We start from the raw sequence: 23,716 nt of genomic DNA, 5'->3' as shown, positions 1-23,716 counted from the left end.
TGCAGCTGACAGTCTTGTGACCTCCTGGTCTGATGCAGCTGACAGTCTGGTGACCTCCTGGTCTGATGCAGCTGACAGTCTGGTGACCTCCTGGTCTGATGCTGCTGAGTGTCTGGTGACCTCCTGGTCTGCTTCAGCTGACAGTCTGGTGACCTCCTGGTCTGATGCTGCTGACAGTCTGGTGACCACCTGGTCTGATGTAGCTGACAGTCTGGTGACCTCCTGGTCTGATGTAGCTGACAGTCTGGTGACCTCCTGGTCTGATGTAGCTGACAGTGTCTGGTGACCTCCTGGTCTGATGCTGCTGACAGTCTGGTGACCTCCTGGTCTGATGTAGCTGACAGTCTGGTGACCTCCTGGTCTGATGCTGCTGACAGTCTGGTGACCTCCTGGTCTGATGCTGCTGACAGTCTGGTGACCTCCTGGTCTGATGCAGCTGACAGTCTGGTGACCTCCTGGTCTGATGCAGCTGACAGTCTGGTGACCTCCTGGTCTGATGCGGCTGACAGTCTGGTGACCTTCTGGTCTGATGCGGCTGACAGTGTGATGACCTCCTGGTCTGATGCTGCTGACAGTCTGGTGACCTCCTGGTCTGATGCTGTTGACAGTCTGGTGACCTCCTGGTCTGATGCTGTTGACAGTCTGGTGACCTCCTGGTCTGATGCAGCTGACAGTCTGGTGACCTCCTGGTCTGATGCAGCTTAAATGTCTGGTGACCTCCTGGTCTGATGCGGCTGACAGTGTGATGACCTCCTGGTCTGATGCTGCTGACAGTCTGGTGACCTCCTGGTCTGATGCGGCTGACAGTCTGGTGACCTCCTGGTCTGATGCTGCTGACAGTCTGGTGACCTCCTGGTCTGCTGCAGCTGACTGTTTGGGGACCTCCTGGTCTGATGCTGCTGACAGTCTGGTGACCGCCTGGTCTGATGCTGCTGACAGTGTCTGGTGACCTCCTGGTCTGATGCTGCTGACAGTGTCTGGTGACCTCCTGGTGTGATGCTGCTGACAGTCTGGTGACCTCCTGGTCTGATGCTGCTGACAGTCTGGTGACCTCCTGGTCTGATGCTGCTGACAGTCTGGTGACCTCCTGGTCTGATGCTGCTGACAGCCTGGTGACCTCCTGGTCTGATGTAGTTGACAGTCTGGTGACCTCCTGGTCTGATGCTGCTGAGTGTCTGGTGACCTCCTGGTCTGCTGCAGCTGACAGTCTGGTGACCTCCTGGTCTGATGCAGCTGACAGTCTGGTGACCTCCTGGTCTGCTGCAGCTGACAGTCTGGTGACCTCCTGTTCTTCTGATGCTGCTGACAGTCTGGTGACCTCCTAGTCTGATGCTGCTGACAGTCTGGTGACCTCCTGGTCTGATGCGGCTGACAGTCTGGTGACCTCCTGGTCTGATGCTGCTGACAGTCTGGGGACCTCCTGGTCTGATGCAGCTGACAGTCTGGTGACCTCCTGGTCTGATGCAGCTGACAGTCTGGTGATCTCCTGGTCTGATGCTGCTGACAGTCTGGAGACCTCCTGGTCTGATGCAGCTGACAGTCTGGTGACCTCCTGGTCTGATGCTGCTGACAGTCTGGTGACCTCCTGGTCTGCTGCAGCTGACTGTTTGGGGACCGCCTGGTCTGATGCGGCTGACAGTCTGGTGACCGCCTGGTCTGATGCGGCTGACAGTCTGGTGACCTCCTGGTGTGATGCTGCTGACAGTCTGGTGACCTCCTGGTCTGATGCTGCTGACAGTCTGGTGACCTCCTGGTCTGATGCTGCTGACAGCCTGGTGACCTCCTGGTCTGATGCTGCTGACAGCCTGGTGACCTCCTGGTCTGATGTAGTTGACAGTCTGGTGACCTCCTGGTCTGCTGCAGCTGACAGTCTGGTGACCTCCTGGTCTGCTGCAGCTGACAGTCTGGTGACCTCCTGGTCTGATGCAGCTGACAGTCTGGTGACCTCCTGGTCTGATGCAGCTGACAGTCTGGTGACCTCCTGGTCTGCTGCAGCTGACAGTCTGGTGACCTCCTGTTCTTCTGATGCTGCTGACAGTCTGGTGACCTCCTAGTCTGATGTAGTTGACAGTCTGGCCTCCTGGTCTGATGTAGCTGACAGTCTGGTGGCCTCCTGGTCTGATGCTGCTGACAATCTGGTGACCTCCTGGTCTGATGCTGCTGACAGTCTGGGGACCTCCTGGTCTGATGCAGCTGACAGTCTGGGGACCTCCTGGTCTGATGCAGCTGACAGTCTGGGGACCTCCTGGTCTGATGCAGCTGACAGTCTGGGGACCTCCTGGTCTGATGCAGCTGACAGTCTGGGGACCTCCTGGTCTGATGCAGCTGACAGTCTGGGGACCTCCTGGTCTGATGCAGCTGACAGTCTGGGGACCTCCTGGTCTGATGCAGCTGACAGTCTGGGGACCTCCTGGTCTGATGCAGCTGACAGTCTTGTGACCTCCTGGTCTGATGCAGCTGACAGTCTGGTGACCTCCTGGTCTGATGCAGCTGACAGTCTGGTGACCTCCTGGTCTGATGCTGCTGAGTGTCTGGTGACCTCCTGGTCTGCTTCAGCTGACAGTCTGGTGACCTCCTGGTCTGATGCTGCTGACAGTCTGGTGACCACCTGGTCTGATGTAGCTGACAGTCTGGTGACCTCCTGGTCTGATGTAGCTGACAGTCTGGTGACCTCCTGGTCTGATGTAGCTGACAGTGTCTGGTGACCTCCTGGTCTGATGCTGCTGACAGTCTGGTGACCTCCTGGTCTGATGTAGCTGACAGTCTGGTGACCTCCTGGTCTGATGCTGCTGACAGTCTGGTGACCTCCTGGTCTGATGCTGCTGACAGTCTGGTGACCTCCTGGTCTGATGCAGCTGACAGTCTGGTGACCTCCTGGTCTGATGCAGCTGACAGTCTGGTGACCTCCTGGTCTGATGCGGCTGACAGTCTGGTGACCTTCTGGTCTGATGCGGCTGACAGTGTGATGACCTCCTGGTCTGATGCTGCTGACAGTCTGGTGACCTCCTGGTCTGATGCTGTTGACAGTCTGGTGACCTCCTGGTCTGATGCTGTTGACAGTCTGGTGACCTCCTGGTCTGATGCAGCTGACAGTCTGGTGACCTCCTGGTCTGATGCAGCTTAAATGTCTGGTGACCTCCTGGTCTGATGCGGCTGACAGTGTGATGACCTCCTGGTCTGATGCGGCTGACAGTCTGGTGACCTCCTGGTCTGATGCGGCTGACAGTCTGGTGACCTCCTGGTCTGATGCTGCTGACAGTCTGGTGACCTCCTGGTCTGCTGCAGCTGACTGTTTGGGGACCTCCTGGTCTGATGCTGCTGACAGTCTGGTGACCGCCTGGTCTGATGCTGCTGACAGTGTCTGGTGACCTCCTGGTCTGATGCTGCTGACAGTGTCTGGTGACCTCCTGGTGTGATGCTGCTGACAGTCTGGTGACCTCCTGGTCTGATGCTGCTGACAGTCTGGTGACCTCCTGGTCTGATGCTGCTGACAGTCTGGTGACCTCCTGGTCTGATGCTGCTGACAGCCTGGTGACCTCCTGGTCTGATGTAGTTGACAGTCTGGTGACCTCCTGGTCTGATGCTGCTGAGTGTCTGGTGACCTCCTGGTCTGCTGCAGCTGACAGTCTGGTGACCTCCTGGTCTGATGCAGCTGACAGTCTGGTGACCTCCTGGTCTGCTGCAGCTGACAGTCTGGTGACCTCCTGTTCTTCTGATGCTGCTGACAGTCTGGTGACCTCCTAGTCTGATGTAGTTGACAGTCTGGCCTCCTGGTCTGATGTAGCTGACAGTCTGGTGGCCTCCTGGTCTGATGCTGCTGACAGTCTGGTGACCTCCTGTTCTTCTGATGCTGCTGAATGTCTGGTGACCTCCTGGTCTGATGTGGCTGACAGTCTGGTGACCTTCTGGTCTGCTGCGGCTGACAGTCTGGTGACCTCCTGGTCTGATGCTGCTGACAGTCTGGTGACCTCCTGGTCTGATGCGGCTGACAGTCTGGTGACCTCCTGGTCTGCTGCGACTGACAGTCTGGTGACCTCCTGGTCTTCTGCGACTGACAGTCTGGTGACCTCCTGGTCTGCTGCGACTGACAGTCTGGTGACCTACTGGTCTGATGCAGCTGACAGTCTGGTGACCTCCTAGTCTGATGCTGCTGACAGTCTGGTGACCTCCTGGTCTGCTGCAGCTGACAGTCTGGTGACCTCCTAGTCTGATGCTGCTGACAGTCTGGTGACCTCCTGGTCTGCTGCAGCTGACAGTCTGGTGACCTCCTGGTCTGCTGCAGCTGACAGTCTGGTGACCTCCTGGTCTGCTGCAGCTGACAGTCTGGTGACCTCCTGGTCTGCTGCAGCTGACAGTCTGGTGACCTCCTGGTCTGCTGCAGCTGACAGTCTGGTGACCTCCTGGTCTGCTGCAGCTGACAGTCTGGTGACCTCCTGGTCTGCTGCAGCTGACAGTCTGGTGACCTCCTGGTCTGCTGCGGCTGACAGTCTGGTGACCTCCTGGTCTGATGCGGCTGACAGTCTGGTGACCTCCTGGTCTGATGCGGCTGACAGTCTGGTGACCTCCTGGTCTGATGCGGCTGACAGTCTGGTGACCTCCTGGTCTGATGCGGCTGACAGTCTGGTGACCTCCTGGTCTGATGCAGCTGACAGTCTGGTGACCTCCTGGTCTGATGCAGCTGACAGTCTGGTGACCTCCTGGTCTGATGCAGCTGACAGTCTGGTGACCTCCTGGTCTGATGCTGCTGACAGTCTGGTGACTTCCTGGTCTGATGCAGCTGACAGTCTGGTGACCTCCTGGTCTGCTGCAGCTGACAGTCTGGTGACCTCCTGGTCTGATGCTGCTGACAGTCTGGTGACCTCCTGGTCTGATGCTGCTGACAATCTTGGGACCTCCTGGTCTGATGCTGCTGACAGTCTGGTGACCTCCTGGTCTGATGCTGCTGACAATCTTGGGACCTCCTGGTCTGATGCTGCTGAGAATCTGGTGACCTCCTGGTCTGATGCTGCTGACAGTCTGGTGACCTCCTGGTCTGATGCTGCTGACAGTCTGGTGACCTCCTGGTCTGATGCTGCTGACAATCTGGGGACCTCCTGGTCTGATGCTGCTGACAATCTGGTGACCTCCTGGTCTGATGCTGCTGACAGTCTGGTGACCTCCTGGTCTGATGCTGCTGACAATCTGGTGACCTCCTGGTCTGATGCTGCTGACAGTCTGGTGATTTCCTGGTCTGATGCTGCTGAGTCTGGTGACCTCCCGGTCTGATGCTAGGTACATACATTGTATGGTTTGTACCTAGCATTATGCTGCTGAGTCTGGTGATATAGTGGGTTATAATAATTATTTGCAGTCTGTAGTAAAGCTGTTTAGACTGATTTATCTTCTGATTGTTGTGTGCAGTTTGGTAAGAAGAGTTATATGGTGAAAGGCATGGCCTTCTCTTCGGACTCCACCAAGATCGCTGTGGGCCAGACAGACAACATCATCTATGTATACAGGATTGGTGAAGACTGGTGAGTAGTCCTAGAATTATGAGAACCTGTGAGGATGTTATTGTACTGTGGCTATCTCTTAGACATAGATGGGGATGGACAGCTTGGATTGGGCAGGAGGGTGGTATTGTCCTGTATCATCAGCACCATCATCACCACTTCCAACCTCACCATTTCCACCACCATTGCCCTAATCACCGCCAGCAGCATCATCACCTCTTCCACTACCATCATCATCAGCAGCAGCATCATCATCACCTCTTCCACTACCATCATCATCCGCACCATCATCACCACTGCCACCATCACTACCTCCATCATCACCACTTCAGTCATCACCTCTTCCAATACCATCATCATCCGCACCATCATCACCACTTCCAACCTCACCATTTCCACCACCATTGCCCTAATCACCGCCAGCAGCATCATCACCTCTTCTATCATCACCTCTTCCACTACCATCATCATCACCTCTTCCACTACCATCATCATCAGCACCATCATCACCACTGCCACCATCACTACCTCCATCATCACCACTTCAGTCATCACCTCTTCCACTACCATCATCATCACCTCTTCCAATACCATCATCATCACCTCTTCCGCTACCATCATCATCAGCACCATCATCACCACTACCATCATCCGCACCATTATCACCACTGCCACCATCACTACCTCCATCATCACCACTTCAGTCATCACCTCTTCCAATACCATCATCATCCGCACCATCATCACCACTTCCAACCTCACCATTTCCACCACCATTGCCCTAATCACCACCAGCACCATCATCACCTCTTCTATCATCACCTCTTCCACTACCATCATCATCACCTCTTCCACTACCATCATCATCAGCACCATCATCACCACTGCCACCATCACTACCTCCATCATCACCACTTCAGTCATCACCTCTTCCACTACAATCATCATCACCTCTTCCAATACCATCATCATCACCTCTTCCACTACCATCATCATCAGCAGCAGCATCATCACCACTACCATCATCATCCGCACCATCATCACCACTGCCACCATCACTACCTCCATCATCACCACTTCAGTCATCACCTCTTCCACTACCATCATCATCCGCACCATCATCACCACTTCCAACCTCACCATTTCCACCACCATTGCCCTAATCACCACCAGCAGCATCATCACCTCTTCCACTACCATCATCATCAGCACCATCAGCAGCACCATCATCACCACTGCCACCATCACTACCTCCATCATCACCACTTCAGTCATCACCTCTTCCAATACCATCATCATCCGCACCATCATCACCACTTCCAACCTCACCATTTCCACCACCATTGCCCTAATCACCACCAGCACCATCATCACCACTTCTATCATCACCTCTTCCACTACCATCATCATCAGCACCATCATCACCACTTCCAACCTCACCATTTCCACCACCATTGCCCTAATCACCACCAGCACCATCATCACCTCTTCTATCATCACCTCTTCCACTACCATCATCATCAGCACCATCATCACCACTTCCAACCTCACCATTTCCACCACCATTGCCCTAATCACCGCCAGCAGCATCATCACCTCTTCTACTACCATCATCATCACCTCTTCCACTACCATCATCATCACCTCTTCCGCTACCATCATCATCAGCACCATCATCACCACTTCCAACCTCACCATTTCCACCACCATTGCCCTAATCACCGCCAGCACCATCATCACCACTTCTATCATCACCTCTTCCACTACCATCATCACTTCTTCCACTACCATCATCATCACCTCTTCCAATACCATCATCCGCACCATCATCACCACTTCCAACCTCACCATTTCCACCACCATTGCCCTAATCACCACCAGCACCATCATCACCTCTTCCACTACCATCATCATCCGCACCATCAGCAGCAGCATCATCATCACCTCTTCCAATACCATCATCATCACCTCTTCCACTACCATCATCATCAGCAGCAGCATCATCACCACTACCATCATCATCCGCACCATCATCACCACTGCCACCATCACTACATCCATCATCATCATCCGCACCATCATCACCACTGCCAACCTCACCATTTCCACCACCATTGCCCTAATCACCACCAGCACCATCATCACCTCTTCTATCATCACCTCTTCCACTACCATCATCATCAGCACCATCATCACCACTTCCAACCTCACCATTTCCACCACCATTGCCCTAATCACCACCAGCACCATCATCACCTCTTCTATCATCACCTCTTCCACTACCATCATCATCAGCACCATCATCACCACTTCCAACCTCACCATTTCCACCACCATTGCCCTAATCACCACCAGCACCATCATCACCTCTTCTATCATCACCTCTTCCACTACCATCATCATCACCTCTTCCACTACCATCATCATCAGCACCATCATCACCACTGCCACCATCACTACCTCCATCATCACCACTTCAGTCATCACCTCTTCCACTACCATCATCATCACCTCTTCCGCTACCATCATCATCAGCACCATCATCACCACTACTATCATCATCCGCACCATCATCACCACTGCCACCATCACTACCTCCTTCATCACCACTTCAGTCATCACCTCTTCCAATACCATCATCATCCGCACCATCATCACCACTTCCAACCTCACCATTTCCACCACCATTGCCCTAATCACCACCAGCACCATCATCACCTCTTCCACTACCATCATCATCAGCACCATCAGCAGCAGCATCATCATCACCTCTTCCACTACCATCATCATCAGCACCATCATCACCACTACTATCATCATCCGCACCATCATCACCACTGCCACCATCACTACCTCCAACATCACCACTTCAGTCATCACCTCTTCCAATACCATCATCATCAGCACCATCATCACCACTTCCAACCTCACCATTTCCACCACCATTGCCCTAATCACCACCAGCACCATCATCACCTCTTCTATCATCACCTCTTCCACTACCATCATCATCATCAGCACCATCAGCAGCAGCATCATCACCACCACTTCCATTATCACCTCTTCCGCTACCATCATCATCAGCGCCATCATCTCCTCTTCCACGAACATCAGCACTGTGGTGGCCATGTGATGGGAAGTGCATATTTCACCACCTGCCCTCGCTCAGGCAAAGCTGTAGTAGAATATTGGTAATATGTTACCATTGGTGTAGAAGCTGGTGATTGGGTGTAGTGATATAACAGTGAGCACATGTCCACACCGGTAACTTACCTCTTCTCTTCTCTCCTTGTTTAGGGGTGATAAGAAAGTCATCTGCAATAAATTCATTCAGACGGTAAGTATTGTTCAGGCTGTTGTAGGACGTTCCTCTCCGGTTATTGTCCGGGTTCTGTGGCAGGGAGCGGTTATAGCGTTTCTAGTTACCTGTCCAGGTGGCTGGATTGGCTTCTCCTCCACCCACAGCAGCAGCAACGTACTCCTGACATGTCTTCTGGGTCCCGATCACATGATATGATATGTAGTAGCAGTAGGGTATTGTACCGTGTTAGCCATCAGTAAAAGCAAGAAGTTTTATATCAGGATGATACCATTTATTGGCTAACTACAAATGAATAAAAATAAGCAAGCTTTCGGCCTTGCAGCCTCCGTCTGGCTTATATCCTGTTAGTTTGCAGGCTGGTGGTACAGACAGCTTATATACATGCAACATCAAAAGGGAAAACAGATATTGTTTTCAAGCATATTTATGTCATTAAGATGCCTTAATTCAAACAGACCATCTGAATGGGGTTAGAGGGTATTAGCTAAGATAAGGATCCTTGTTTACTCCATTGCTCACAGACCTGGGATTAGGATTGACCTAGAGGTATCGTAAATTCTCAGTTCACAAGTTCAGCTAGGGTGGCTGAGACAGTTCATATATCATCAATCTCATACCAATATAGAAAGTTGTTGTCCTTATTCAGACCCTTCTGCACAGCTTTGAACCAATTTATAAATTTTGTTTCTGCTATTAATCGGTCATTTGACGTTTTGAAGCCGCCCTTCAGGGCAGTGACACGAAGATCATCCATGCTGTGTCCGTTGGAGCGAAAGTGTGTAGCAACTGGGAGTCCAGATTTGGTATCGTTAATAGTGTGCCTGTGTCCATTCATACGTTTGCACAGAGTTTGTCCAGTTTCTCCCACGTACATAACATTGGGGCATTTAGCACACATGATCAGATATACCAGATTGGTGCACCCACAAGAAAATTTACCTTGTACTCTGTACTCCTGTTGTGAACCTGGTATCGTTACCCTGTCAGTGGAGTAAATGTGTCTGCAGGTCCCACATATTTTTTGTCGGCAGGGTGATGTTCCATTTTGTTGAGGCCTATTCAAAGAGCTCCTGACAATCATCTAAACCACACAATCTAAAACAGATGATTGTCAGGAGCTCTTTGAATAGGCCTGAACAAAACGGAACATCACCCTGCCGACAAAAAATATGTGGGACCTGCAGACACATTTACTCCACTGACAGGGTAACGATACCAGGTTCACAACAGGAGTACAGAGTACAAGGTACATTTTCCTGTGGGTCCACCAATCTGGTATATCTGATCATGTGTGCTAAATGCCCCAATGTTATGTACGTGGGAGAAACTGGACAAACTCTGCGCAAACGTATGAATGGACACAGGCACACTATTAATGATACCAAATCTGGACTCCCAGTTGCTACACACTTTCGGTCCAACGGACACAGCATGGATGATCTTCGTGTCACTGCCCTGAAGGGCGGCTTCAAAACGTCAAATGACCGATTAATAGCAGAAACAAAATTTATAAATTCTTTCAAAGCTGTGCAGAAGGGTCTGAATAAGGACAACAACTTTTTATATTGGCATGAGGCTGATGATATATGAACTGTCTCAGCCATTGTAGCAGAACTTGTGAACTGAGAATTTACGATACCTCTGGGTCAATCCTAATACCAGGTCTGTGAGCAATGGAGTAAACAAGGATCCTTATCTTAGCTAACAACCTCTTACCCCATTCAGATGGTCTGTGTGAATTAAGGCATCTTAATGACATGTATTTATGCTTGAAAAAAATATTTGTTTTCCTTTTTGATGTTGCATGTATATAAGCTGTCTGTACCACCAGCCTGCAAACTAACAGGATATAAGCCCGACGAAGGCTGCAAGGCCGAAAGCTTGCTTATTTTTATTCATTTTTAGTTAGCCAATAAATGGTATCATCCTGATTTAAAACTTCATGATATGATATGTGATGGGGATCCAGGGAATGGTTTCAGCGTTACAGCGCCAGTCAGTGGTGAAAGAGACTCTTTGGTCAACCCCCACCACTGATTGATGCTGTAACACTGACACTTCCCTTGGATCCCGGTCACATGGTATGCTCGGAACCCAGAAGACAACGTGGGGATTACATCGCCGCCGTGGTGGAGGAGAGAAGCCGATCCACCTGTCCTAACAAGCAATTACAGGTCCATAAATATTGGGACAGCGACACCATTCTAACATTCTTGGCTCTCTGCACAAGCACAATGTACTTGAAATGAAAGGAACAGGATGTGCTGCAGACTGTCAGCTTTCTCCACTTTGCTCCCGTCAGTGAAAGCAGATCTCAGTGCCGGAGCATTGCCTTTGGGAGTTACACTTCCACAGCTCATATTTCTTCTCTACTTTGTCAGACATGGACAATCTTGGTATTGTTTTTTCAGGATGGATAGGACTTTATTCTAATGTTAAATATTTAATCTCAATTAGACACAAAAGGTTCGCACACCTGATATAGGCATAATCACCTTAAAGATAGAAGCAAAAGCACTCTATTGGGTGCTGACTCTGTAAACCAGACTGTAGACACATAAGAATTGACTCGCACACCAGCAAAGGAACTCAATGCATAAAGTTTGTATTAGCACAAAGAGAGGATTAACTGTCTGAATACATAGAAACAAATGGCAGTCTACAAAATCACTGGCAAAGGGTACACAATAGCAGCGTACAATATGATACAACAAAGTGGGAGCAGGTCTGGCAAAGGGTACACAATAGCAGCATACAATATTCTACAACAAAGTGGGAGCAGGTCACAAACCTCCCAGCCTCAAAGGCAGCAATTGAATATGTGTACATCCGTCAGCATGAGAGCAGTGATGTCATACAGCCAAGAGAGGGTCGCTCGGGGGGGTTCTCTTTGTATATAGAGTATAGTATGAGGCTCCTAACTGGCTGATGCTTTTTATTTCATCTCATACATAGCAAATAAATACATCAATAAATGCATAAAAACAGCAAACCTTTAGAAAACACAGGTTTTTTCATTTTGACGAAACAAAAAATATTTTAAGAGGAGTGAACGTGTATTTTTTCCCTAAAACTATTTCTTTCAATGTCTTCTGAGTGTAGCGACAGCAAATCTATGTATTTCTTTTCAATTTGGAATGACTGGATGTCACAGGAGTATTGGGTATGTGTTTGGGCTTCGAAAGACTAAAAATGCAAAGCAATTTATGTTTGTTTTCAGCATACTTCATTTATAGCAGTACAGAAGGACCAAGGACCCTAAAAATCTCCCAGATTTACCCCATCTACAGAACCCCCCCCCTCCCCTCCCAACATATTCAACAAGAGGTATAATTAGGGATTTTGCCCCTCTGGACTTTTTATCGATTTTGATTGGTAGATTGGGGTAGAATTATAAAAAAACATTTCTGCAAACCTGTTCCTTTGAAAGCACATAATGCCCACATGCTGTTTGCAGACCACAGATTACACCCTAAAGCATATTCCCTAACTTCTCTCATCCACGGGGATACCAAATACCAATGTCTCAGTCACACTGCTAGAGAACTGGTGGCCCAGAATCAACTGAATACATTTTTATGGACTGAAAATCCTATGCAGAACTTTTAGCACCATACTTCACTAATTGCATTGCGGAAGGACCAAGACCCTGGAAAATGACCCCGGCTACAAAACTAGGATCCCAATGTATTTTGCAAGGGGTTTAATTAAGGTATATAATAACTATATACTACTTAAAAGCTACGCTATATAGTACCTAAATACTATGTATAATGACGCTACACTGTGAATGTAAATCACTGTGATCATGTGACCCTACAGAGCACTGATTGGCTGCTGCTATCTATGGGATGCGGCTACAGTACAGAGGGGAGGAGCAGAGGCACATGGGACGTCCGTGCAGCCCCCCTGCACTGTGTCACTGTGATCATGTGACCCTACAGAGCACTGATTGGCTGCTGCTATCTATGGGATGCGGCTACAGTACAGAGGGGAGGAGCAGAGGCACATGGGACGTCCGTGCAGCCCCCCTGCACTGTGTCACTGTGATCATGTGACCCTACAGAGCACTGATTGGCTGCTGCTATCTATGGGATCCGGCTACAGTACAGAGGGGAGGAGCAGAGGCGCATGGGACGTCCGTGCAGCCCCCCTGCACTGTCACTGTGATCATGTGACCCTACAGAGCACTGATTGGCTGCTGCTATCTATGGGATGCGGCTACAGTACAGAGGGGAGGAGCAGAGGCACATGGGACGTCCGTGCAGCCCCCCTGCACTGTCACTGTGATCATGTGACCCTACAGAGCACTGATTGGCTGCTGCTATCTATGGGATGCGGCTACAGTACAGAGGGGAGGAGCAGAGGCACATGGGACGTCCGTGCAGCCCCCCTGCACTGTCACTGTGATCATGTGACCCTACAGAGCACTGATTGGCTGCTGCTATCTATGGGATCCGGCTACAGTACAGAGGGGAGGAGCAGAGGCACATGGGACGTCCGTGCAGCCCCCCTGCACTGTGTCACTGTGATCATGTGACCCTACAGAGCACTGATTGGCTGCTGCTATCTATGGGATGCGGCTACAGTACAGAGGGGAGGAGCAGAGGCACATGGGACGTCCGTGCAGCCCCCCTGCACTGTGTCACTGTGATCATGTGACCTTACAGAGCACTGATTGGCTGCTGCTATCTATGGGATGCGGCTACAGTACAGAGGGGAGGAGCAGAGGCACATGGGACGTCCGTGCAGCCCCCCTGAACTGTGTCACTGTGATCATGTGACCCTACAGAGCACTGATTGGCTGCTGCTATCTATGGGATCCGGCTACAGTACAGAGGGGAGGAGCAGAGGCACATGGGACATCCGTGCAGCCCCCCTGCACTGTCACTGTGATCATGTGACCCTACAGAGCACTGATTGGCTGCTACTATCTATGGGATGCGGCTACAGTACAGAGGGGAGGAGCAGAGGCACATGGGACGTCCGTGCAGCCCCCCTGCACTGTCACTGTGATCATGTGACCCTACAGAGCACTGATTGGCTGCTGCTATCTATGGGATGCGGCTACAGTACAGAGGGGAGGAGCAGAGGCACATGGGACGTCCGTGCAGCCCTCCTGCACTGTGTCACTGTGATCATGTGACCCTACAGAGCACTGATTGGTTGCTACTATCTATGGGATGCGGCTACAGTACAGAGGGGAGGAGCAGAGGCACATGGGCTGTCCGTGCAGCCCCCCTGCACTGTGTCACTGTGATCATGTGACCCTACAGAGCACTGATTGGCTGCTGCTATCTATGGGATGCGGCTACAGTACAGAGGGGAGGAGCAGAGGCACATGGGACGTCCGTGCAGCCCCCCTGCACTGTCACTGTGATCATGTGACCCTACAGAGCACTGATTGGCTGCTGCTATCTATGGGATGCGGCTACAGTACAGAGGGGAGGAGCAGAGGCACATGGGACGTCCGTGCAGCCCCCCTGCACTGTCACTGTGATCATGTGACCCTACAGAGCACTGATTGGCTGCTGCTATCTATGGGATGTGGCTACAGTACAGAGGGGAGGAGCAGAGGCACATGGGACGTCCGTGCAGCCCCCCTGCACTGTCACTGTGATCATGTGACCCTACAGAGCACTGATTGGCTGCTGCTATCTATGGGATCCGGCTACAGTACAGAGGGGAGGAGCAGAGGCACATGGGACGTCCGTGCAGCCCTCCTGCATTGTGTCACTGTGATCATGTGACCCTACAGAGCACTGATTGGCTGCTGCTATCTATGGGATCCGGCTACAGTACAGAGGGGAGGAGCAGAGGCACATGGGACGTCCGTGCAGCCCTCCTGCACTGTGTCACTGTGATCATGTGACCCTACAGAGCACTGATTGGTTGCTACTATCTATGGGATGCGGCTACAGTACAGAGGGGAGGAGCAGAGGCACATGGGACGTCCGTGCAGCCCCCCTGCACTGTGTCACTGTGATCATGTGACCCTACAGAGCACTGATTGGCTGCTACTATCTATGGGATCCGGCTACAGTACAGAGGGGAGGAGCAGAGGCACATGGGACGTCCGTGCAGCCCCCCTGCATTGTGTCACTGTGATCATGTGACCCTACAGAGCACTGATTGGCTGCTGCTATCTATGGGATGCGGCTACAGTACAGAGGGGAGGAGCAGAGGCACATGGGACGTCCGTGCAGCCCCCCTGCACTGTCACTGTGATCATGTGACCCTACAGAGCACTGATTGGCTGCTGCTATCTATGGGATGCGGCTACAGTACAGAGGGGAGGAGCAGAGGCACATGGGACGTCCGTGCAGCCCCCCTGCATTGTGTCACTGTGATCATGTGACCCTACAGAGCACTGATTGGCTGCTACTATCTATGGGATCCGGCTACAGTACAGAGGGGAGGAGCAGAGGCACATGGGACGTCCGTGCAGCCCCCCTGCACTGTCACTGTGATCATGTGACCCTACAGAGCACTGATTGGCTGCTACTATCTATGGGATGCGGCTACAGTACAGAGGGGAGGAGCAGAGGCACATGGGGCGTCCGTGCAGCCCCCCTGCACTGTGTCACTGTGATCATGTGACCCTACAGAGCACTGATTGGCTGCTACTATCTATGGGATCCGGCTACAGTACAGAGGGGAGGAGCAGAGGCACATGGGACGTCCGTGCAGCCCCCCTGCATTGTGTCACCGTGATCATGTGACCCTACAGAGCACTGATTGGCTGCTGCTATCTATGGGATGCGGCTACAGTACAGAGGGGAGGAGCAGAGGCACATGGGACGTCCGTGCAGCCCCCCTGCACTGTGTCACTGTGATCATGTGACCCTACAGAGCACTGATTGGCTGCTGCTATCTATGGGATCCGGCTACAGTACAGAGGGGAGGAGCAGAGGCACATGGGACGTCCGTGCAGCCCCCCTGCACTGTGTCACTGTGATCATGTGACCCTACAGAGCACTGATTGGCTGCTGCTATCTATGGGATGCGGCTACAGTACAGAGGGGAGGAGCAGAGGCACATGGGACGTCCGTGCAGCCCCCCTGCACTGTCACTGTGATCATGTGACCCTACAGAGCACTGATTGGCTGCTGCTATCTATGGGATCCGGCTACAGTACAGAGGGGAGGAGCAGAGGCACATGGGACGTCCGTGCAGCCCCCCTGCATTGTGTCACTGTGATCATGTGACCCTACAGAGCACTGATTGGCTGCTGCTATCTATGGGATGCGGCTACAGTACAGAGGGGAGGAGCAGAGGCACATGGGACGTCCGTGCAGCCCCCCTGCACTGTGTCACTGTGATCATGTGACCCTACAGAGCACTGATTGGCTGCTGCTATCTATGGGATGCGGCTACAGTACAGAGGGGAGGAGCAGAGGCACATGGGACGTCCGTGCAGCCCTCCTGCACTGTGTCACTGTGATCATGTGACCCTACAGAGCACTGATTGGCTGCTGCTATTTATGGGATCCGGCTACAGTACAGAGGGGAGGAGCAGAGGCACATGTTGCGTCCGTGCAGCCCCCCTGCACTGTGTCACTGTGATCATGTGACCCTACAGAGCACTGATTGGCTGCTGCTATCTATATCTATGGGATGCGGCTACAGTACAGAGGGGAGGAGCAGAGGCACATGGGACGTCCGTGCAGCCTCCTGCACTGTCACTGTGATCATGTGACCCTACAGAGCACTGATTGGCTGCTGCTATCTATGGGATCTGGCTACAATACAGAGGGGAGGAGCAGAGGCACATGGGACGTCCGTGCAGCCCCTCTGCACTGTCACTGTGATCATGTGACCCTACAGAGCACTGATTGGCTGCTACTATCTATGGGATCCGGCTACAGTACAGAGGGGAGGAGCAGAGGCACATGGGACGTCCGTGCAGCCCCCCTGCACTGTCACTGTGATCATGTGACCCTACAGAGCACTGATTGGCTGCTACTATCTATGGGATCCGGCTACAGTACAGAGGGGAGGAGCAGAGGCACATGGGACGTCCGTGCAGCCTCCTGCACTGTCACTGTGATCATGTGACCCTACAGAGCACTGATTGGCTGCTGCTATCTATGGGATCTGGCTACAGTACAGAGGGGAGGAGCAGAGGCACATGGGACGTCCGTGCAGCCCCCTGCATTGTGTCACTGTGATCATGTGACCCTACAGAGCACTGATTGGCTGCTGCTATCTATGGGATGCGGCTACAGTACAGAGGGGAGGAGCAGAGGCACATGGGACGTCCGTGCAGCCCCCCTGCACTGTCACTGTGATCATGTGACCCTACAGAGCACTGATTGGCTGCTGCTATCTATGGGATGCGGCTACAGTACAGAGGGGAGGAGCAGAGGCACATGGGGCGTCCGTGCAGCCCCCCTGCACTGTCACTGTGATCATTTGACCCTACAGAGCACTGATTGGCTGCTACTATCTATGGGATCCGGCTACAGTACAGAGGGGAGGAGCAGAGGCACATGGGACGTCCGTGCAGCCCCCCTGCACTGTGTCACTGTGATCATGTGACCCTACAGAGCACTGATTGGCTGCTACTATCTATGGGATGCGGCTACAGTACAGAGGGGAGGAGCAGAGGCACATGGGACGTCCGTGCAGCCCCCCTGCACTGTCACTGTGATCATGTGACCCTACAGAGCACTGATTGGCTGCTGCTATCTATGGGATGCGGCTACAGTACAGAGGGGAGGAGCAGAGGCACATGGGACGTCCGTGCAGCCCCCCTGCACTGTGTCACTGTGATCATGTGACCCTACAGAGCACTGATTGGCTGCTGCTATCTATGGGATGCGGCTACAGTACAGAGGGGAGGAGCAGAGGCACATGGGACGTCCGTGCAGCCCCCCTGCACTGTGTCACTGTGATCATGTGACCCTACAGAGCACTGATTGGCTGCTACTATCTATGGGATCCGGCTACAGTACAGAGGGGAGGAGCAGAGGCACATGGGACGTCCGTGCAGCCCCCCTGCACTGTCACTGTGATCATGTGACCCTACAGAGCACTGATTGGCTGCTACTATCTATGGGATCCGGCTACAGTTCAGAGGGGAGGAGCAGAGGCACATGGGACGTCCGTGCAGCCCCCCTGCACTGTGTCACTGTGATCATGTGACCCTACAGAGCACTGATTGGCTGCTGCTATCTATGGGATGCGGCTACAGTACAGAGGGGAGGAGCAGAGGCACATGGGACGTCCGTGCAGCCCCCCTGCACTGTGTCACTGTGATCATGTGACCCTACAGAGCACTGATTGGCTGCTGCTATCTATGGGATGCGGCTACAGTACAGAGGGGAGGAGCAGAGGCACATGGGGCGTCCGTGCAGCCCCCCTGCACTGTCACTGTGATAATTTGACCCTACAGAGCACTGATTAGCTGCTGCTATCTATGGGATGCGGCTACAGTACAGAGGGGAGGAGCAGAGGCACATGGGACGTCCGTGCAGCCCCCCTGCACTGTCACTGTGATCATGTGACCCTACAGAGCACTGATTGGCTGCTGCTATCTATGGGATGCGGCTACAGTACAGAGGGGAGGAGCAGAGGCACATGGGACGTCCGTGCAGCCCCCCTGCACTGTCACTGTGATCATGTGACCCTACAGAGCACTGATTGGCTGCTGCTATCTATGGGATGCGGCTACAGTACAGAGGGGAGGAGCAGAGGCACATGGGACGTCCGTGCAGCCCCCCTGCACTGTCACTGTGATAATTTGACCCTACAGAGCACTGATTGGCTGCTGCTATCTATGGGATCCGGCTACAGTACAGAGGGGAGGAGCAGAGGCACATGGGGCGTCCGTGCAGCCCCCCTGCACTGTCACTGTGATCATGTGACCCTACAGAGCACTGATTGGCTGCTGCTATCTATGGGATGCGGCTACAGTACAGAGGGGAGGAGCAGAGGCACATGGGACGTCCGTGCAGCCCCCCTGCACTGTCACTGTGATCATGTGACCCTACAGAGCACTGATTGGCTGCTGCTATCTATGGGATCCGGCTACAGTACAGAGGGGAGGAGCAGAGGCACATGGGACGTCCGTGCAGCCCCCCTGCACTGTCACTGTGATCATGTGACCCTACAGAGCACTGATTGGCTGCTACTATCTATGGGATGCGGCTACAGTACAGAGGGGAGGAGCAGAGGCACATGGGACGTCCGTGCAGCCCTCCTGCACTGTGTCACTGTGATCATGTGACCCTACAGAGCACTGATTGGCTGATACTATCTATGGGATCCGGCTACAGTACAGAGGGGAGGAGCAGAGGCACATGGGACGTCCGTGCAGCCCCCCTGCACTGTCACTGTGATCATGTGACCCTACAGAGCACTGATTGGCTGCTGCTATCTATGGGATGCGGCTACAGTACAGAGGGGAGGAGCAGAGGCACATGGGACGTCCGTGCAGCCCCCCTGCACTGTGTCACTGTGATCATGTGACCCTACAGAGCACTGATTGGCTGCTGCTATCTATGGGATGCGGCTGCAGTACAGAGGGGAGGAGCAGAGGCACATGGGACGTCCGTGCAGCCCCCCTGCACTGTGTCACTGTGATCATGTGACCCTACAGAGCACTGATTGGCTGCTGCTATCTATGGGATGCGGCTACAGTACAGAGGGGAGGAGCAGAGGCACATGGGACGTCCGTGCAGCCCCCCTGCACTGTCACTGTGATCATGTGACCCTACAGAGCACTGATTGGCTGCTGCTATCTATGGGATGCGGCTACAGTACAGAGGGGAGGAGCAGAGGCACATGGGACGTCCGTGCAGCCCCCCTGCACTGTGTCACTGTGATCATGTGACCCTACAGAGCACTGATTGGCTGCTGCTATCTATGGGATGCGGCTACAGTACAGAGGGGAGGAGCAGAGGCACATGGGACGTCCGTGCAGCCCCCCTGCACTGTCACTGTGATCATGTGACCCTACAGAGCACTGATTGGCTGCTGCTATCTATGGGATCCGGCTACAGTACAGAGGGGAGGAGCAGAGGCACATGGGACGTCCGTGCAGCCCCCCTGCACTGTGTCACTGTGATCATGTGACCCTACAGAGCACTGATTGGCTGCTACTATCTATGGGATCCGGCTACAGTACAGAGGGGAGGAGCAGAGGCACATGGGACGTCCGTGCAGCCTCCTGCACTGTCACTGTGATCATGTGACCCTACAGAGCACTGATTGGCTGCTGCTATCTATGGGATCTGGCTACAGTACAGAGGGGAGGAGCAGAGGCACATGGGACGTCCGTGCAGCCCCCTGCATTGTGTCACTGTGATCATGTGCCCCTACAGAGCACTGATTGGCTGCTGCTATCTATGGGATGCGGCTACAGTACAGAGGGGAGGAGCAGAGGCACATGGGACGTCCGTGCAGCCCCCCTGCACTGTCACTGTGATCATGTGACCCTACAGAGCACTGATTGGCTGCTGCTATCTATGGGATGCGGCTACAGTACAGAGGGGAGGAGCAGAGGCACATGGGACGTCCGTGCAGCCCCCCTGCACTGTCACTGTGATCATGTGACCCTACAGAGCACTGATTGGCTGCTGCTATCTATGGGATGCGGCTACAGTACAGAGGGGAGGAGCAGAGGCACATGGGGCGTCCGTGCAGCCCCCCTGCACTGTGTCACTGTGATCATTTGACCCTACAGAGCACTGATTGGCTGCTACTATCTATGGGATCCGGCTACAGTACAGAGGGGAGGAGCAGAGGCACATGGGACGTCCGTGCAGCCCCCCTGCACTGTGTCACTGTGATCATGTGACCCTACAGAGCACTGATTGGCTGCTACTATCTATGGGATGCGGCTACAGTACAGAGGGGAGGAGCAGAGGCACATGGGACGTCCGTGCAGCCCCCCTGCACTGTCACTGTGATCATGTGACCCTACAGAGCACTGATTGGCTGCTGCTATCTATGGGATGCGGCTACAGTACAGAGGGGAGGAGCAGAGGCACATGGGACGTCCGTGCAGCCCCCCTGCACTGTGTCACTGTGATCATGTGACCCTACAGAGCACTGATTGGCTGCTGCTATCTATGGGATGCGGCTACAGTACAGAGGGGAGGAGCAGAGGCACATGGGACGTCCGTGCAGCCCCCCTGCACTGTCACTGTGATCATGTGACCCTACAGAGCACTGATTGGCTGCTGCTATCTATGGGATGCGGCTACAGTACAGAGGGGAGGAGCAGAGGCACATGGGACGTCCGTGCAGCCCCCCTGCACTGTGTCACTGTGATCATGTGACCCTACAGAGCACTGATTGGCTGCTGCTATCTATGGGATGCGGCTACAGTACAGAGGGGAGGAGCAGAGGCACATGGGACGTCCGTGCAGCCCCCCTGCACTGTCACTGTGATCATGTGACCCTACAGAGCACTGATTGGCTGCTGCTATCTATGGGATGCGGCTACAGTACAGAGGGGAGGAGCAGAGGCACATGGGACGTCCGTGCAGCCCCCCTGCACTGTGTCACTGTGATCATGTGACCCTACAGAGCACTGATTGGCTGCTGCTATCTATGGGATGCGGCTACAGTACAGAGGGGAGGAGCAGAGGCACATGGGACGTCCGTGCAGCCCCCCTGCATTGTGTCACTGTGATCATGTGACCCTACAGAGCACTGATTGGCTGCTGCTATCTATGGGATGCGGCTACAGTACAGAGGGGAGGAGCAGAGGCACATGGGACGTCCGTGCAGCCCCCCTGCACTGTGTCACTGTGATCATGTGACCCTACAGAGCACTGATTGGCTGCTACTATCTATGGGATGCGGCTACAGTACAGAGGGGAGGAGCAGAGGCACATGGGACGTCCGTGCAGCCCCCTGCACTGTGTCACTGTGATCATGTGACCCTACAGAGCACTGATTGGCTGCTGCTATCTATGGGATGCGGCTACAGTACAGAGGGGAGGAGCAGAGGCACATGGGCTGTCCGTGCAGCCCCCCTGCACTGTGTCACTGTGATCATGTAACCCTACAGAGCACTGATTGGCTGCTGCTATCTATGGGATGCGGCTACAGTACAGAGGGGAGGAGCAGAGGCACATGGGACGTCCGTGCAGCCCCCCTGCACTGTCACTGTGATCATGTGACCCTACAGAGCACTGATTGGCTGCTGCTATCTATGGGATGCGGCTACAGTACAGAGGGGAGGAGCAGAGGCACATGGGACGTCCGTGCAGCCCCCCTGCACTGTCACTGTGATCATGTGACCCTACAGAGCACTGATTGGCTGCTGCTATCTATGGGATGCGGCTACAGTACAGAGGGGAGGAGCAGAGGCACATGGGACGTCCGTGCATCCCCCCTGCACTGTGTCACTGTGATCATGTGACCCTACAGAGCACTGATTGGCTGCTGCTATCTATGGGATGCGGCTACAGTACAGAAGGGAGGAGCAGAGGCACATGGGACGTCCGTGCAGCCCTCCTGCATTGTGTCACTGTGATCATGTGACCCTACAGAGCACTGATTGGCTGCTGCTATCTATGGGATGCAGCTACAGTACAGAGGGGAGGAGCAGAGGCACATGGGACGTCCGTGCAGCCCCCCTGCACTGTCACTGTGATCATGTGACCCTACAGAGCACTGATTGGCTGCTGCTATCTATGGGATGCGGCTACAGTACAGAGGGGAGGAGCAGAGGCACATGGGACGTCCGTGCAGCCCCCTGCACTGTGTCACTGTGATCATGTGACCCTACAGAGCACTGATTGGCTGCTGCTATCTATGGGATGCGGCTACAGTACAGAGGGGAGGAGCAGAGGCACATGGGACGTCCGTGCAGCCCCCCTGCACTGTCACTGTGATCATGTGACCCTACAGAGCATTGATTGGCTGCTGCTATCTATGGGATGCGGCTACAGTACAGAGGGGAGGAGCAGAGGCACATGGGACGTCCGTGCAGCCCCCTGCACTGTGTCACTGTGATCATGTGACCCTACAGAGCACTGATTGGCTGCTGCTATCTATGGGATGCGGCTACAGTACAGAGGGGAGGAGCAGAGGCACATGGGACGTCCGTGCAGCCCCCCTGCACTGTCACTGTGATCATGTGACCCTACAGAGCACTGATTGGCTGCTGCTATCTATGGGATCCGGCTACAGTACAGAGGGGAGGAGCAGAGGCACATGGGACGTCCGTGCAGCCCCCCTGCACTGTCACTGTGATCATGTGACCCTACAGAGCACTGATTGGCTGCTGCTATCTATGGGATGCGGCTACAGTACAGAGGGGAGGAGCAGAGGCACATGGGACGTCCGTGCATCCCCCCTGCACTGTGTCACTGTGATCATGTGACCCTACAGAGCACTGATTGGCTGCTGCTATCTATGGGATGCGGCTACAGTACAGAAGGGAGGAGCAGAGGCACATGGGACGTCCGTGCAGCCCCCTGCACTGTGTCACTGTGATCATGTGACCCTACAGAGCACTGATTGGCTGCTGCTATCTATGGGATGCGGCTACAGTACAGAGGGGAGGAGCAGAGGCACATGGGACGTCCGTGCAGCCCCCCTGCACTGTCACTGTGATCATGTGACCCTACAGAGCACTGATTGGCTGCTGCTATCTATGGGATGCGGCTACAGTACAGAGGGGAGGAGCAGAGGCACATGGGACGTCCGTGCAGCCCCCTGCACTGTGTCACTGTGATCATGTGACCCTACAGAGCACTGATTGGCTGCTGCTATCTATGGGATGCGGCTACAGTACAGAGGGGAGGAGCAGAGGCACATGGGACGTCCGTGCAGCCCCCCTGCACTGTCACTGTGATCATGTGACCCTACAGAGCACTGATTGGCTGCTGCTATCTATGGGATGCGGCTACAGTACAGAGGGGAGGAGCAGAGGCACATG

At 53.6% G+C, this 23,716-nt stretch overlaps 1 protein-coding gene across 1 annotated transcript in view; it reads left to right on the top strand.

The window, feature by feature from the left end:
- The window catches only part of IFT172 (intraflagellar transport 172), a 619,018-nt gene that overhangs the window by 19,975 nt on the left and 575,327 nt on the right, over positions 1–23,716 (top strand). The window contains exons 3-4 of the mRNA XM_068279802.1: positions 5,401–5,513; positions 8,790–8,829. Of these exons, the coding sequence (XP_068135903.1) occupies positions 5,401–5,513; positions 8,790–8,829 (153 nt within the window). The remainder of the gene's footprint in view (positions 1–5,400; positions 5,514–8,789; positions 8,830–23,716) is intronic.

This window comes from Hyperolius riggenbachi, chromosome 4, assembly GCF_040937935.1.
Source record: "Hyperolius riggenbachi isolate aHypRig1 chromosome 4, aHypRig1.pri, whole genome shotgun sequence".
Lineage (NCBI taxonomy): Eukaryota > Metazoa > Chordata > Amphibia > Anura > Hyperoliidae > Hyperolius > Hyperolius riggenbachi.
Note: the sequence above shows the minus strand (reverse complement) of the source record. Positions and strands in the feature narration are given on the sequence as shown.